The following is an 18,686-nucleotide window of genomic DNA, read 5'->3' as shown; positions in this document are numbered from 1 at the left end:
TTTTTTAAACACGACTAAACGCATTAAAATATCGTAGTTGTTCATCATTTCATAAAATATGATGTTTCTGAAAGTTTCATGAATAAATCTCTCAAAATAAGAAAAAAATCCCATGGGATTTTTTTCTCCCATTTTAAAATGGGATTTTTTTATTACTAAATATTTTTATATATAATTGGCATAAAACCAATATACAGTCCTTAAATAACGTTAAAATACTTGCAAACGCAAATAAAACACGTTTTTTTAAATGTTCAAAATCCCATGGGATTTTTCTCCCATTTGCAAATTATGGGAGAAAAAAAATCCCATGGGAGAAAAAATCCCATGGGAAAATCGAAAATCCCATGGGAAAATGCAAAAATCCCATGGGAACCCCAACTTTGCTTATAAATTTCATAGTGAAGAAAACGCGTTTTTTGAGTGAAAATAACCAATTATTAATCAACGATAAGACTTTTATCGCATACTATGTCTCAAAGTAGCAAATCTTTAAGAAAAAGGGTACTTAAGTTTGCGAAATTTCGGTTTCGCAAAGTTTTTCCGGTGGCCGTTGTATGCCAAATATTCATTTCGCCATGACAATCACATCCCAAAGTTTGAAGACCATCATAATGACAAAAAAGGAAAATAGTTTAACTTTCTAGCAACGCACGTATGCCAAATATTCATTTCGCCATGACAATCACATCGCAACATCCGATTATGATACAATTGGTTTATATACTGTGAATATTATACACACATAGCAATAAAACTAGCATTTTGAAATAAATGCAAAACACAAAATATATTTTACCAAAGGAGGACATCTTGTTTAAGAATGCAGAACAGGTCTTATTTTCTTCCTTTGTGTTGTCCAGCCGGAAAGTTGCGCCAACAGTAACCTCAAAAAACAAGCACACAAAATCTATACATGAATTTTATTTACCCAATTGAATAAAAGTTTTAAATGGAGTGACAAAGCATGTTTTTACTCATTTATTGTTGTATTTGAATCTATTTTCTATGGCAAAAATGTATGTAACACAAAATACAGAGTGCATAAATGTGATGTCATCAAGCGAATCTCGTTCTTAATGTAAGCAAATATCACTGAAATAAGGTCACTATGATAATACATTAATAAGTATTCCAGTTTTTGTTTAATTAAAGTGCCATATACAGTCTTATGTTTTGGAACAATAAATACACATATTCATCTCATTCCATAAGTTGTAACAGAGCATCTTTTATTTCCTGTTTTCAAATATTTTAGGTACCCATTCAGCAAAATATGAGTGAACAAGAGCTGTCTCCATCGGAAGACATATGTCCCAGAACGCTTTTTTTAAAACCTAAACGCGGACCCTAAGTTTAAGGTCAAAGTGGTCAAAATGTGTGTGCGTATGGAAAGGCCTTGTCCATACATAGAAGTTATGAGCATTTTTCGTTACTTTAACGCAAAACCTAAACGCGGACCCTATGTTCAAGGTCATGGTCAAAGGGGACATAATTTTTGTGCTTATGGAAAGGCCTTGTCCATATACACATGCATACCAACTATGAAGATATCATCTGAAGGGACAAGCATTTTTTCAAAACCTAAACGCAAAAGTGTGACAGAAACACAGACAGACGGACAGTGCGATCACTAAATGCCCTCCTTCGGGGCCATAAAAAACTCTGATATGATCTTACTTGTTATTAACAGCCACTCAAAATGGCATTAACCAACTATCTTTAAATCTATTTCAATTTGAATCAATTTCTTTCCTTAAATTGTCCTCAGTGAGAAATTATATTAAGTAATATCTACAATAAATAACAAATTCAAAAATAGTTAAATTTTATTGTCCTTGTAACACAGCAAAATTAATTCACATAATATCATTATGAATTTTCAATTCAAACAAGAAGTAAATTATAAAAGTAAATCAAATAGATCATTAGAGCTGCAACGATTCGATCCGCTGCATCGAAAATCGGTTTTAAATGTGTTGATTCGATTACAATACCAACCCTACCAAATTCGATTCTTCAACGTATAGACAAAGATACATATTTAGTGTGCTGTATTCTGACTATTTGATACGGGAAGGTATAGGTTTTATCTTTACCTGTAATAACAACGCGCGCGATTGCTTACTTATTACTGTAGTCATCCAATCAATAAGCGCGTTACGGTCTAATTTCGGAAAAAGCGTCAAAATGGCTGAAAAAGTTGTGGCCGAAAAATTGAAATTATCAGATCCTTAAGAAGCTAAAATCAAAAGTGTGGCAGTTTTTTGGGTTTCTGGATGGTAGCCCTCCCGATCAAGCTACGTGTAAACTGTGCTTCACGGACATGGCGTACCTTAAGTCCGGCTCAACCACTAATCTAATGTACCGGTAACATGTCAAATGCAAACATAACGTTGTTTTAGCAGGAGGTAGCACCAGTGCATTACTCAAGTCCCCAGCCTCATTATTATGTATTTATTTATTATATTATTGTGTAGTCAACAAAATCTTCTAGTCAGAAGTTTATTGATATTAATATTGAGTTCCTAATTTGGTATTCTTTTTTGTGTGTTTTATTGATATATTGACATAGTTTGTCAGAAAATTGGCATTTTCTTGCAAAATATTTCTTACAAATGTTAATTTAATCCACTTTCAACAGTTTTTAAATCACTGTTGAACCAACCAAACTATATCTAACAAACACACAAATGCCCAAGATATCTAGGTTACATGCAACACATTTGAACAGAAATGTTTATTTTGAGGCAGAAGAGTGAATATATGATAAAACTAGGTTGCAAGATGAATCAAATTGAAACAATCGGTATCGGACTGTCTGAAATCAAAATCGAATCGAATCGATCTGTTGGTTAATCGTTGCAGCTCTATAGATAATTTGATCATACATTGTAAATACAATTTCATTTATGACAATTATAGGTCAAATGTAATAATAATTCGTAGAATATTCATGCAAAAACATTCAAAGCATAATACAAGCATTCAATGCATTAAAGGTATAATACAATATGTTAGTTAATACAGGGCTTTTTTCCTTATTTTGTGAAGAGGCCCTGGCCCCCTTTTGTGAAAAAATGTCCTTATTTTGTGAAAAGGCCCTGACCCCCTTTTGTGAAAAAATGAGTCGCAAACTTTACACAATTTTGAAAAAATGAGTCTCAAACTTTTGAAAATTGTGAAAAAAAGAGTCGCAAACTTGTAAAAATTTTGAAATTCAGTTTTTTTTTAAGAACATGTATTGTAAAAGCATGCATGCTTAATACTTGCATTATAGTAAAATGTCGTTAAATAATGCACAAAAAGCACAGTTTCATTGTCTTGACACTTTCTTTCAACAAATAACCACTTACATATAGATCAACAATAGTCTGACTGGTAAACTCTATCTAAAACCATTTAAAAACCTAATCCCTGTCAATATCTTGTCTTGCTTATGTAAACAATAGCTGTTTGTAAAACACGCATGTCCCCCAAATTGGCTGTCAGTTGTAGTGGCAGCCATTGTGTGAATACGTTAAGAATATGAATAGGGGTCATCTGTCAGTCATGACCAATGTCCTGATCCAAGGCTTACATGTTGTAAGCGTTGTTGAGTAATCATCCGGAAACCATTTTACTGTTTCGAGTAACTGTGACCTTGACCTTTGACCTATTGATCTGAAAATCAAAAGGGGTCATCTGCCAGTCAGGACCATTGTCCCTATGAACTTTCCTGATCCTAGTCCTAAGCATTCGTGAGTGATCATCCGGAAACCATTTTACTGTTTCAAGTCACTGTGACCTTGACCTTTGACCTAGAACCCGGAAAATCAATAGCAGGGGTGTGATTGAGGTTAAGTTTGAGGGCAGGAAAATTCTGTATACTGATTTTGACTACGGGAATCGCGCGGATAACGCAATGACAAACCTTAAAACAGACATTAAATAAACACCATCTTAAACTTATTATTAACAAGATTTATTTATGAAAACCTTTATTAAATCACATTAAACTTATGCAAAGTCTCCAGTATTAATTGTAATCAAAATGAATGAGTGTTCCGATCCCTGTGAACAATGACGGCAATCTTTCGTTTTAGCTCAATGTCTTTAAATTCGAAATAAGGTCAACAATTTGAAAGTGTTCAACTAACGACAATTTACCACGGGATCTGTAGTTCGCGATTTTTTTAAATGGAATATAACTTAAGTTTAGCCTTACCAAGACAGTCGATCTTCCGTACCCATTCAGACAGTCTAATTGCTGATTTATATCCACTGTTGTGTGAGATTCGTTCGTTCGTTCAATAATGTTCATTTTCGCTTCACAAATGCGCCATTTGTAAACAAATCAGCAAAGAAATCGTTCAATAATGTTCATTTTCGCTTCACAAATGCGCCATTTGTAAACAAATCAGCAAAGAAAGATGAAAAATGTTTTAAAAGACCGATTTTAATTGGAAGATTGGAAACAACAGCCAATTACATCGATCGTTTCAAAAAGCTTAGGCAGAAATTTCCAGTGAAATATGAGGATAGTTTTTGCCGGCCGCGGATTTTTCGGGCCGCTTTTGAAATACGCACGTGGAATTGGTCGAACAATTTTTTCCAAATTTACATGATTCGCGGAAATGACCCCGGACAACCCGATCCGCGGAAATCCGCGGATCCGCAGAAAAATCACACCCCTATTATAGGGGTCATCTGTCGGTCATGACCAATGTCCCCATGAACTTTCCTCATCCCAGGCTTAAGCTTTCTTGAGTTATCATCCGGAAATCATTTTACTGTTTCAAGTCACTGTGACCTCGACTTTTGACCTAGTGCCTGAAAATCAATAGGGGTCATCTGCCAGTCATGATTAATGTACCTATGAACTTTCCTGATTCCAGGCCTAAGCATTCTTGAGTTATTATCCGGAAACCATTTTGTGGACAGACAGACCGTTGGACCGACCAACATGTGAAAAACAATATACAACATCTTCTTCGAAGGGTGGCATAAATATTAAATCAAATTTTAATTTTGAATTGTGAAATGGCAGTTTTTGACAGTTTTAAGCCCAAAAGGTCCAATTTTTACAGTTTAAAATGGCCGTTCTTGTAAAGTATAGTGGCCTTACTAGAATTGTGAAATGGCCATTCACAGCCATTCTCTAAGAAGAAACAAAAGCCCTGTAATAACAATTCAAGCTGAAAACAAGTATGAAATATGTATACAAACAGACAATTTTGTAAATGCAAAGCACTATATGAAGAAAGACACACAGCAAATTCATAGATAAGAAATAACAAAATATCAATTCTCTAATCTCACGATGACCTATTAAGGCTATTATATGTAATGATTTTCACAAAACTACTTTTATTTGGGAGGGTGGGCCTGGAAAATTCAAGTTGTGTAACGCTGTGTGTTCAACGCTTACAAAAGCAAGTATGAACTAATTTTCAAAACTTTCAATGCTCGAGTTTACAATTCAACCAATCAAAAAAAGGTGAAAAGTAACTTCGCTCAGAAATCTATGTTTAGAAATGGAATAGCAACAACTTTGAACGAGAATAAACTTTCATCAAAAATAAAACATTTTAATTCAAGATTAAAATTTGCCATTTTCTTTCCTTAAGTTTTCCTCAGTGAGAAATTACATAAAGTAATTAATAGCTACAATAAATTACAAATTCAATTATAGTTAAATTGTGTTGTCCTTGTAACACAGCGAAATTAATTCACATAATATCAATATTGCATTTCCAATTCGAACAAGAAGTTATGTTATTCAAATTGATAATTTGATCATACATACAATTTTATTTATGACAATTATAAGTCACATGTTATAATTCATTGTATATTCATGCAAAAGCAAACCAAGGGCTTGGTGCAAAACTAGTTATACTCATATTTTCAAAACTTTACAGGAGACTGAAACAAGAGCTGTCAGAGGACAGCGTGCTTGACTATTCGAGTGCTTGACAGTATAACGTAAGCCATCATGGAGACAGGGTGGACGGTATAATGTGGGTGTGTGGTCATTTAATAGATGATCTTTCAAAAATAAGGAAAAAACAATTTATTTTTGTTGGGGGGGGGGATTTTGGGGTAGGGCATGGGGGATGGTTAAGGTGGAGTGCATTGTGGTATGTCAGGTGTTGTTTTGTCAAAGTATGAATCAAATGTGATCATAAATAAAGAAGTTATGGCAATTTAAGCAAAATGTTCAATTATGTAAGCATAAAATGGGCCATAATTCTGTCAAAATGCTTGACACAGTTGTCTGCTCTTGTTTATAGATTGGGATCAGTCAAAATGCTTGACACAGTTGTCTGCTCTTGTTTATAGATTGGGATCATGTTGGTAAAGAAGTTTGCAAAATATGAAAGCAATATGTCAAAGGACATAGAAAATATTTGAGGTGGTACGCAAACTTTAACATAGATTTATTAATAATATGCATATTCTAAGTATAAAAGGGGCAATAATTCTGTCAAAATGCTTGATACAGTTGTCTGCTCTTGTTTATAGATTGGGGTCATGTTGGATAAGAAGTATGCAAAATATAAAAGCAATATGTCAAAGGACATAGGAAATATTTGGGGTAGTAAGCAAACTTTAATATTTGCACGCAAAAACGCTAACGGGATCGGGAACGCTGACGCCGGGGTGAGTACGATAGCTCCACTATATATATTTCATATTTAATAGTCGAGATAATAACTGATCAAATTCATTATCTTATTGAGTTCTTCATTCCTACTTTAAACCCATTAATGTTATTAGTAATTATAAAAATATATACCTCAAAATAAAGAATTATTTTGTTTAATTTTTGGTTTTCATGACAATTTTGACTTACCATACTTTTGCACAATTATACACATTTTACTAAAAATTGCTTTAGTGCAAAGCTATTTTAAATAAACTTACCATAGTTTTGCATAAACTAATGAATGATATAAGATAAATCCTGTGTTTGCAAAACTATTGCAACTCCAAATAACTCTTTAGTTACCTGTGAATTTAGTAAAAAGTTTGATTTGTTCAACAGTTCAACAATATATCGAGTGTTCAGCGCAACACTGTACTAGCTCAATTTCACAAAACTTTTCAGGAATAAGAAAAGACTTGCTTTTGTGTAAACTCTTTGAAATCTTACACATATTTTGGGTTATATCACTACAAAATATCATTTCAATATATAAATAAGTATAAATGAAATAATATTACAAGTTATACAAGAGATATTGAACAGTATTTGAGTTAGAACAGTTTGCCCACTATAAATTGTAGGAATGGGGAATTTTGGTTTGATGCAACACTGTTCCAACTCAAGTTAGAACCTTTTTCCACCTTTAAAATTAGGTTGTTTGGTAATAAAGTTTCAGCGCAAAACTGCTTCTTGGTTATGTTTTGTATTCTTCTTAAACAAAAGAAGTTATCAAACATGGAAAATGAATCAAACACAATCCAATTTATAAAATCAAGGGTGGAAACATTAATATATAAAACAATACTGTGAACAGTTTAAATCCTTAACAAGTTATAACTTGAAAGTGTTTTCATTAGAATTTTATAAATCTTACACTGAGCATTGATTGTGTATTTACATATGTTTAACACTGTATTATGAGCATTTGGAATAAGACCAGAGCTCCAGATAAGGGTGGTATTTTTCGTAATTACAAATTATTTTCAAGTCCTTTACGTATTTATTTTAAAATCTTGTCGTACCATTAAGAATTACAAATCAAGTTACGAATATTATTTTTACATCGGTTTGTATCGATTTTTATTGAGTTCTTTTCGAGTATTAAAGATCTTTTCGGTGCTTATATAAAATGGTTATCGGGTTTGTTTAACAAAGCGCATTTTTTCCAATAAAAGCGGCGTGTACAGTCTATCTATCAAAAAACAATTCCGGCGCCCAGAGCGTGTCCTAAAAAACTGCAAAGCCTGCAAAAACACGCTTTTAACATATTGTACGTAAAGTGAGCCGAAATTGAATGTTAAGAAAGACATTATAGAAAATATCTTACACGATATTGTATGTTCAGTTGCCGACACAGTCGGACAAGCCAAAAAAACGCGACACGACGGGTCCAAACTTAAACAAAACAAGAGCTGTCACCATAGGATGACTTATGCCCCCTATGAACGCTTGAAAGAAGTTATGAGCTTTTTTTGAGACCTAAACGCAGATTTCGAAACCTAAACGCGGACCCTAAGTTCAATGTCAAGGTCACAGGGGTCAAAATTTGTGTGTGTATGGAAAGGCCTTGTCCCTATACACATGCATATCAAATATGAAGCTTATATCTCAAGGGACATAGAAGTTATGAGCATTTTTCGAAACCTAAACGCAAAGTGTGACGGACAGACAGACGGACGGACAGACGGACAGTGCGATCACTATATGCCCTCCCCAGCCGAGATAATAGGTTTTATTTTTTAATATTGTCAGAAATTTAAACTCATGGCATGGTTAATTTTGTGCATTAGTAAATACGAAATCTGTTACCTACCTCTTTAGTGTATGACTGGCTGCCTGAGAATGTTGTCCTAGAGGACCCCGCAGTCTGATAGGTAGAGCTGACAGACGCCACAGGGGCCATGTTCTGCATGGACGAAACCACCGAGCTGGTGGGGAGGACCATAACTTGATGCTGGGATCCCAGATTTGGTAAGATCTGCCCCCCAGTGTGACAATGTTGCAGACTAAAGCCTACGGGGCTAGCTGCAACAGTGGGAGTGGTTGGTAAAGTGATGAACACACTGCCACCGTTGGACGTTGATGACATACCGGCATTCGGTGAAATTGGAAATTTTGCAGCTTGTGTGTTTCCATTGGTTACAATCTGTGGACCGATGTTAGATGCTGTAGCAGCCATCACTGGATTGAACTGGTGCAGAATCATTGGCGTATTCTGCGACTGGGCGGTGAGGTTCTGCAGTGGTTGGGAAGAGGCAATGTTGGACACGGGTATCTGCACGGGAATAGTCTGGCCATTAGGGAGCTGCATGAGGACTACTATCATCGGGGGGCTGGACTGAACTGCCTGCGCAGGCTGAGTGGCCAGTCTGGAATACAGGAACATGCTAATTATAGCTACATGGGTACTATAATTTCTGAAAATATTTTTAAATTAAGCGGCTTTGTGTATATTTATAAATGGAGTGGACATCAAAATGACAGATTTCCTTAGAAAAGTAAGTTCAAATTATTTAGATGAGAGCCAACATACTTGCATATTGTTGTTTAACTGCCAAAACAACAATAATTTGGAGTTTGAATGCATTCTTACATTATCTGTTTACTATTTTTGCAAATGAATCCAGAGACTTGTAATAAATGTGAGTTATACTCTAGCAGAGCTCTTTCTGATAAGTTCAAAGAAGAAGGATTCAGGAAATAGTGGTTCACTGAAACAAGATCCTGTGTTCATTGACCGCAGATGCCCGAGAAGGAGCCCACATCAGTATTGATTCATTAGTCCATTTGAATAATTTTAAGTCTCAAAGGTAGGTCCATTTCAAAGACAAAAGGAAGTCATTAAATGTTAGTTTACATAATATTGAATGAAAGTATTAAATGTATATATTTTTAAGTAATTTATATTATATTGTGCAAAGGTCAATTTGGATTAACCAAGAAATTTGACCTCAATCAGCGTAAGCAATAAGTAGGTGAATGCATAGGTCGAAATGAGGTCAATGTGATGTTGGTGTGTTGAAAATGGTCACAGATAGCATCCAATAACTACCGTTCAAGTATCAAAGATTTGTAGCAAGATGTATTAATTTTAACCCTTTCCCACGCAGATAAGTATTTTGACGCATTTGTAGTACCTTACAAAGTTCAATTTAAGTAAAGACCTATCTTCTTAGATTCAAGTTTTTAAAGCTTCATTTGCAACCCTTAGTTCCTGATTAGCAGCAAACAGCATAAAACCTGAACAGACTGCGAGTTACTCGCAGGCTGTTCTGGTTTTATGCGGTTTGCACACAGCCATTATCACTTTGATTCTGAGTTGGAAAGCGTTTTTAAAAAAATGTCATTTTGAGTAAACCTTTATTAAGACCTTCTAAATTCCTAAAACAAGAAAGTCAATGTCAAGGTTGAAATGAGGTTAAGGTGACGTGGTCATATTGATAGGTTTTGTAACAAGCAGTACTGTATTTTAGATTAAAAGAGTCGTTAAGGGTTAACCACTAATTAGGACCGTCTGAAATATTTTCTCATCCAAAAGTAGGTCAAGGTCAAGATCAAAATAGGTCAGGATGTGGGTGTGATGATAAAGTTCAAAGGCATAATCGATTATCCAAGTATAAGGGGTATGGAGGAAGCATTTTTAATGTTAGGTGAATTATGTCATTTAAAATAATTTCATAAGGACAGAAAGAGGAATGAACAGAGGGACCAACCAATAGGTAAATGCCTCTAAGCATCAGTAGACGCAAAGAGCATAAAAAAGTGGCTCACACATCTTCCCTTCATATAATATGACATTTTTTACGTTTTAATTTACAGGCTTGAAAAAAGTACTTGGTTTCACAAACTTATGCAGACAACCTAACTGACCGACCTATACAGAGAAATTCTTCTATACCGCACCCTCCTTGGGTATAATTATACACAAGTCTACTCACTGTGATATCCCAGAGTTAGACACAACAGCTACTGGGACACTACTGGAAACGGCTGAAGAAACCTTCACTTCCTGTTTACGAATTTTAGACGGAATTGGTCGAGCATGAGCGTCCGTTTTAACAATGCTTGACGTCGAAGAAACAACAGAGGCCATCAAGATCTCGGCCATGGATTCGGCTGATATGGGAACACTTTCAAGGTCACTCCCAGTCTCCATGGATTGGCTGGTCTTTGTTTGATTATTCTTGTTGCTAGGCGACTCAATGGTGGAGGTGGAGCCAAAAATGGAGTCCTCCTCATCTGACGTCGTGGAGACAGCTTGACTGAAGCTCTGAAATGAACCAAGGTTATTTGGCCTTATTCTTGTTTAACCCTTTACCACTTAGATACGTATTTTGACGTATTTGTAGTCCCTTAGACAATTAAATTTTAATTAAAGACCTTTCTTATTAGATTCAAGTTTTAAAGGCTTCTTTTCCAAACCTTAGATACTGATTAGCAGCAAACAGCATAAAACCTGAACAGACTACGAGTTATTTGCAGGCTGTTCAGGCTTTATGCTGTTTGCACATAGCTGTTTTCACTTTGCATCTGTGTGGGAAAGGGTTAACCCTATCCTGCTCATATATGTATTTTGACGCGTGTGAAGTCCGTTAAAAAATCTGATTGAATTAAGATATTTCTTAATAGATTAAAGTTTATTTCCAACAGTAAGATAATCATAAGCAGCAATCAGCATTTAATCTAAACTGGTTCTGGTCTAATGCTGGTTGCATATAGTGGGTAGCCATTTTTTAATGTGGTTTTCTGCGTGAAAAAGGGTCAAACAACCTCATGTGAAAAGAGTGACTTGCAGCATTTGAATCAAGACCCATAACAGTTTTCTGTTTTTCTACGAAAAAATTTATTTCCTTACAAAAATCATGATATCTAAACGCAGGACTTGCTCAGCCATTCACCAAATAAGACAACTGTTTTAAATCTGCAAATTTTGCTAAAGAAATGTCTGTTTGCTGACAGATTTTTCTTCATTGAACCCTTTAAAGGCACCTGTTCACGTTTTGATAAATTGACAAAATTTAGAAATATTCTCTCAGATTTGCAAAATTGTTGTAGATGTTACTAATACTGAGCATTTAACTTGCTCTAAAATGGCTTGAACCTAAGAAAATATAATATTGACAACTTGACAACATTTAGTTATCAATTTGGGATCATAAAATCAAATAAATGTACACCAATTTCCCAATATGAAGACTTCATGACGTGAATTTTCCCAATTTCAGGGTTTTTCATGCACAATTTTCCCAATTCAACTGGTACCAGTACTTTTCCCAATTGAGCAAACAAAATCTCTGGCATTCATCATCATGTCAGGACGGATGGCCAAGTGGTCTGAGCTGTAAACTCTTACTCCAAGGGTCAGTGGTTCGAGTCCTGGGGTCTTATTCCAGAAGCATCTTAAGTTAAATTTTATTCTTATCCTTAAATTTTAAAATTTTCTTAAGTGTTTCATGTCCTAATTAAATATTTTGGCATCACAAATTGCATCAAAATAACATAATTATGTCAATTTTATGTTAGGAATACCAAAAAAAACCATGTGATTTCTTATCCAGTAAGATATACAAAACATTGTAATTTTGAACTTAAGTGAAATTATTTAAGAAATGACTTAAGGTGTTTCTGGAATACCACCCCAGGTGGTGGTGGTGGTTTCCCTTGTTTGAACCATGCTAAATCCTTAAAATGCCTATTTCCAGTAACTGTGACCTTCACCTGTGACCTTGACCTTTGACCTAGTGACCTCAAAATCGATAGGGGTCATCTGAGAGTCATGATCAATGTACCTACGAAGTTTCATGATCCTAGGCCCAAGTGTTCTTGAGTTATCATCCGGAAACCACTTGGTGGACAGACCGACCGACCGACAGACAGACAGACAGACAGACAGACAGACAGACCGACATGAGCAAAGCAATATACCCCCTCTTCTTCGAAGGGGGGCATAAAACCTTGAACGAGTGGCCAAGGGACATTTCCCGTGGCTAATTGTTGAAAAGATTGAAGGGGAGACCCGTTTTAATTGTGAAATATGTAAAAAAATGAATCGAAGTCATACAATCTAAGCACAGTTAGGGCATTTGAAGGTATTTGAAAAATAAAATTGTATAATACTGAATAGACACTGTTGGACTCGTATAAATAAAGTTGCTAGTATGTTTATTTTGATTTTTTGCATGAAAATAACCATTGTAATTTATTTTTAGGTCATTAAGAAAAGTTAAGAATTATTTTCCAAAACTAAATAGTAGTAACGTTAAGAATAAAAGTTCAGAGTTAAGAATTCTTTTTGAAAATCTGGTAGTAACGTTAAGAATTTCACAAAACCTGATCTGAAGCTCTGAAGACATTAAACTTGGAATGGACATCATTTTGGTGGTTTTCTCAAACAAAACCATTTCATTTGATTTTCTAAATAATTGTGTTTTCTTTTAATACTGTATCTATATGTTTAATACAACAAGAGCTTCTGCATTACTTTTTCAGTAACAGTGATGGTATTTTTTTTAGTTTGCTTGTATTTTTATTAAACTTATACATTTTAAACTGTGTTGATGCTTGTATAGGAACATAGAACAAAAAAATCAGATTTTGTAGGGACCAATTTTTTTTAATTATTTGTGGAAATTATGATTTTGTTGTTTGTTCCTGAATTGTTGTTATTTAAACTATAAAATATGGTTCAAAACATTTGCAGCCTATTTATATAATGCACAGAGTTTGAACTGGGCATTTTGATAACTGAATTGGTATCACCGTCATTATTTATATTGTTATTTATAACAAGCTTGCGCGAGCTTGCAAAAAAACATCATCAGCAAGCTTGCGCAAGCTCGTGCAAGCTAGATGCGAGGTTCCAATTCTACGCTTGCGCAAGCTTGCAAAACAAGAATTATCAGCAAGCTTGGGCAAGCTTGCCGCGAGGTTCCAGTTCAAAGCTTGCGCAAGCTTCCTCCGCAAGCTTGCGGCAAGATTGCCGCAAGCATGTTAGAAAAGCTTGCGATTTTGGTTTGGGATCTGCTGTCAGTTTTGACAGTAAAATTAACTTTTATTAAGAAACCTTTGTTTTACAGCATTATAATTGCTACTTTGCATTGATTTTCAAATGTCAAATACGTAGAATTTAACCCCAAAACATATAGAGTATTTCCCCTTTGTTTACATAGCATTTGACATTTCAAATTGTATTTATTAAAAAAATATGTATTAGACAAAACATACAGATATGTTTATGCACAAATAACATAACTACCACAAATTGACACCATGAGCACTGTGTAATAAAGCTTCTGTTCTTTAATGCTTAAAGAAAATACAGCTATCAGTAATATCTTGAAATATTGTCTAAAGTTACGCTCGTTTGGTCATTGTCTGCTCAGGTACTACTTACATGTACGCCTGGTACTCTTAAGTATACATACATGTACCCCAGGTACGGTATATATACTAAAACGTACCCAGGAATTTTAACTCTAAATCGGTCGTTGTCGGTTATTTTTCTAAAATTACTTATTGTTTATAAATGTCAATTTTCTGTTAAATGGCCTTTATATAATTGAAGCTCATACTCAAAAAGCATGTTGATGCATTTTTTTAAAGAGAAGTTTGTTTACGATAAACAATATTATTTTACAGTAATCTGTAGCACGTTTTACCAAATTGGATTTTTGGCGCGAATACAACTTGGGTACAGTCTTATATCAACCGGGTACGTTTAAACATACTTAAGAGTATCCGGGGTACATGTTAGTAGTACGAGCCAACAATGACAAATTGAGCTTAAGTTACACATGAACTCTTGTTTATGGTTCATTGATGTTGTGTCAAAATTGCCTTGTACGAAACATGATGCTTTGGTGTTTGATAGCAGTGGCTTAGAGATGAATGTGTTGCATTAATTTACAAAATAGATCAATTCACAGCAATATCTGAGCATTTAATTTGAACTCTTAATAACATTATGCTTGTCCCCTTTTTATGAAAGTAATTGTTCCAGTGTAATTAAATGGCATTGTGTATAAAAGGCTAATACAGACACAAATAATAGGTTTTTATAGGCTATTGCCAATTATTATAAATGAACAAACAGTATAACTTTATATTGACATCAAATAAACCTCGATGGAAACAGCACAATTTAGTCAATTAAAATGTAGAAAATTGTTGACGATTTTTTAAGAAGGCGGGCAATCTTTTCGACTCTAAGTGTTATGTTAAAGAAAGACTTGATACTTTTTAAGATGTCTGCATTGCACTGATGGATGCCTGCCTTTCGAGCCAAATAAGTGCTGTTAAACAGCAAATGTTGGCATGCTCCTGCACAACCTGTGCTTGGAATTATTCATTCTGCCGATAGAGGTAGAAGTTGGGGACATGATGTATCCGGCAATTACAAACAACACACCAGTACAGGAGCAGCAGTCAATAAGAGGCAGCATCTGATCGAACTGTTAAGTTGAAAATGTCATCAAGTGATAGTTATAAATATTTAAAGTGATATATTGCTGTAATATTATATATTCTCCAAATAGGTAGAGCTATACTACACACCCAAACATCAGTTTTTGCTTCCTCATGCGTTGGTTCAAGTAAACACCCAATACCATGTTATAAGTTTGCGAAAGAAAGTGTAATTAAATATTCTTCATATTTATCCGAGCTGCAGAAAAGATCATATACTGAAGGTACTTTTCCCTATTAACACTTTTTCAAGTGATTTTTTTGCCAACTGACCATCGGGTCTAATGGGTATTGGAGATCAGTAATGAGAATCCTAAAAGTGACATAAACAAGTAGGGTTTTAAATGTACAATGTATTTTTACCTAATAATAGAGAGTGTAGAGTATATAAACATGGATATTATTGTTATACTAGAAGCTTGGCAAATAAAAAATTACATACATTTGCTAAATGTTATAATGCTTGTACTGAAAGACATCCTTGATATGATGCTCTGTTAAATAATCAAGTCTTTAGTTACCCTTAAAACTGTCATTTATGTTAAAACTGTTATTTACTGGTGCACTTTTTTAGTAATCTTATAAACATGTTTATGATTATAATATTTACATGGTGTTTTTTTTTATAACAGTTGGAATAGCATGTGTATTCAATGAATAAAACATGAATAACAATATACACATCATGTCATATCAGTCAATACAGATTAAGATTTCTGGAAACAATTCAACAATGAAATATTCCTTTTTTAGAGACACGAGCTCTTCATCCAAATTTTTGTTTTATGTCCGAAGAATGTCATGTCTGGTTCTGGACCCCTTAAGCATTTGTTTTGGGTTTATGTGAAACTGTGTCTACATGATTGACATGTCACTGCAAGTAAATAGATTAAGCAGTTCAAATTGTATTTATTTAAAAAATATGTACATGTATTAGACAAAACATACAGATATTTCATGTATCAGGCATGCGTGGTTGTTGAAAATAACAAGAGATGTGTTTGTCAGAAACACAATGCCCCTTATTGCGCCGCTTTGAAATAAAAAAAAAATTGTTTTGTTTTTTGACCTTTGACCTTGAAGGATGACCTTGACCTTGAACTTCCACCACTCAAAATGTGCAGCTTCATGAGAACGCCGGTTTGAAATTTTTTTTATTTTTTTTTTTACCTTTGTCCTTGAAGGATGACCTTGACCTTGAACTTCCACCACTCACAATGTGCATTTTCATGAGAGCGTCGCTTTGAAATTTTTCTATTTATTTTTTTGACCTCTGACCTTGAAGGATGACCTTGACCTTGAACTTCCACCACTCAAAATGTGGGGCTTCATGAGATACACATGCATGCAAAATATCAAGTTGCTATCTTCTATTGAAAAAGTTATGGCAAATGTTAAAGTTTTTAGACGGACAGACGCCATATATTTGACATTTGACCTTGAAGGATGACCTTGACCTTCTCTTTTCACCACTCAAAATGTGCAGCTCCGTGAGATGCACATGCATGCCAAATATCAAGTTTCTATCTTCAATAATGCAATAGTTATGGCCAACGTTTAAGTTTTTTCGGACGGACAGACAGACTGACATACACACATACTGACATACTGATTGACTGACAGACAGTTATATGCCACCCTACCGGGGGTATAATAAAACCATTAATAATAAGACTTCAATGCCTCATGAGCTGGTTTTGGTTCTAAAAGCTTTGTATCATGGAATTTAAATAGCCTTACGAAATTAAACTTAACATTTTCATGTGACTCTCATGCCCTACATTCCAGTTGCTAAAATAAAACAAGTAAAATACGTAAGTTACCTATTCAAAATGATGAAAAAACTGAGCTAAGTGGATGTGTAAAACAGGCATGGCATTACAAAACCAATCATTCCCTAGAACATGACTAAAATGTTACACAAAATATACTAAAATGTATCCATAAGAAACATAAGCTACATACTAGCAAACCACACATGACTTAATTACTTCCGACTCTATCAATCATATATTGTCATAACAAAATTGTACAGGCTATTTTTGGGTTTCCGTACATTGTAAATTTAGTAAATGAGGGATCAAAGAATTCAAAACTTTTTAGAGTGGAGCAGTCTTGATTTAATTATAGTATTTTCAATGAACATGAGTGAATACAAATCTGTAACGTATCAAAATTTGACAATTTTTTTAAAGAATCTAATGCTTTGTCAACTGTTAAGTTTCCATCTGGAATAATAATGTAATGCCGTCAAAAACAGCTGTCAATAATCAGGTTTAAACAGGTACGTGTATAGATAATTGTTAATGTTGTTCTTCGCATTGAGTTATCCATTTTCTTTTTTTACTATTTTTACCTACAAGTATTAACCACAGAAATGGTAAAATAAATTCATATTTCCAATTGAATTTGAATATTTTTTTAGTGAAAACTATTAAACTAAAGTTAAATACAACAACAATGAAACTGAGAGGTGACAAATATGCAGGCTTTTTTCAGCAACCATATAATTTAAATTGATTTAAGTTGGTTTTAACTGGATCTATCTTCTACAAGTTTACAGGGATCTTTTCACGCTTTGGTAAATTGACAAAATTGAAAAAAGTTGTTTCAGATTCGTAAGTTTTCGTTTTAGTTATGATATTTGTGAGGAAACAGTAATACTGAACATTAACCATGCTCTAATATAGCCATTATATGCATCTTTTGACGATTTTAAAACCTAAAAATTATAAAGCGTTGCAACGCGAAACGATTGAATAATTTGGAGAGTTCTGTTTTTGTCGTTACATTTTGTGAAACTACGAAGATTGCTTATATAAGGTATAAAATACGTCAAGAATGTGTACTCGGCGGAATAGCTCAGTAGGCTAAAGCGTTTTTACTTCAGGACTCTGGCAGGACTCCAGGGGTCACTGGTTCGAAACCTGCTCCGGGCAATGTTCTTTTCCTTTTTTTAATTTTTTTCTTGATTTTTTACTGGAGCTTTTATGATCCAATGTTTACATTTATCAATATAAAGCATTCAATGAATAAGTTAAAAAAAATGCCAAAATCTGTGAAAAGGCCCCTTTAAAGCATGTTATGGGTTACAAATGCATAAATTACTTATTACAAAAGTGCAGAACACTTAAAAAAGTACAACCAGAGCTCCAGATAATGATTTAGTCGAAAGGGTGTGTTACCCCCTTATCTTATTGTTAAAGCGTATTTTACTCCTTTGTTTCAGCCATAAAGGATACTTATGAATATTGAAGTTTTTTTTCTATTTACACAGATAACTGATATATTACATGGCGTGTTTAATCTTGAAATATTATTATTGGTTATTTATATAAATAAATGCAAAGGAAAGAAGTTAAAATGATGATATGAACAGACTTTCTTTAAAAAACTTTATATATAAATAATCGATTAAAAATAAGTACCAAGATTTGAATTGCGGAATGTTACGTACCTGGCTGATTATTAATGCGTTTTTTTAATTTTTTCAATGCGTAAATACGCAGATACGCATCTAATCTGGAGCTCT

At 34.2% G+C, this 18,686-nt stretch overlaps 1 protein-coding gene across 1 annotated transcript in view; it reads right to left on the bottom strand.

Moving 5' to 3' along the window:
• The window catches only part of LOC127869952 (uncharacterized), a 141,322-nt gene that overhangs the window by 120,162 nt on the left and 2,474 nt on the right, over nucleotides 1-18,686 (bottom strand). Inside the window, exons 2-4 of the mRNA XM_052412611.1 lie at nucleotides 10,630-10,961; nucleotides 8,505-9,060; nucleotides 800-887 (exon numbers count right to left, since the gene is read on the bottom strand). Of these exons, the coding sequence (XP_052268571.1) occupies nucleotides 800-887; nucleotides 8,505-9,060; nucleotides 10,630-10,847 (862 nt within the window). The 5' untranslated portion in view covers nucleotides 10,848-10,961. The remainder of the gene's footprint in view (nucleotides 1-799; nucleotides 888-8,504; nucleotides 9,061-10,629; nucleotides 10,962-18,686) is intronic.

Source organism: Dreissena polymorpha, chromosome 2 (assembly GCF_020536995.1).
Source record: "Dreissena polymorpha isolate Duluth1 chromosome 2, UMN_Dpol_1.0, whole genome shotgun sequence".
NCBI classification, from domain to species: Eukaryota; Metazoa; Mollusca; class Bivalvia; order Myida; family Dreissenidae; genus Dreissena; species Dreissena polymorpha.
The sequence above is the reverse complement of the archived record's forward strand: the minus strand, read 5'-3'. Positions and strand labels throughout refer to the sequence as shown.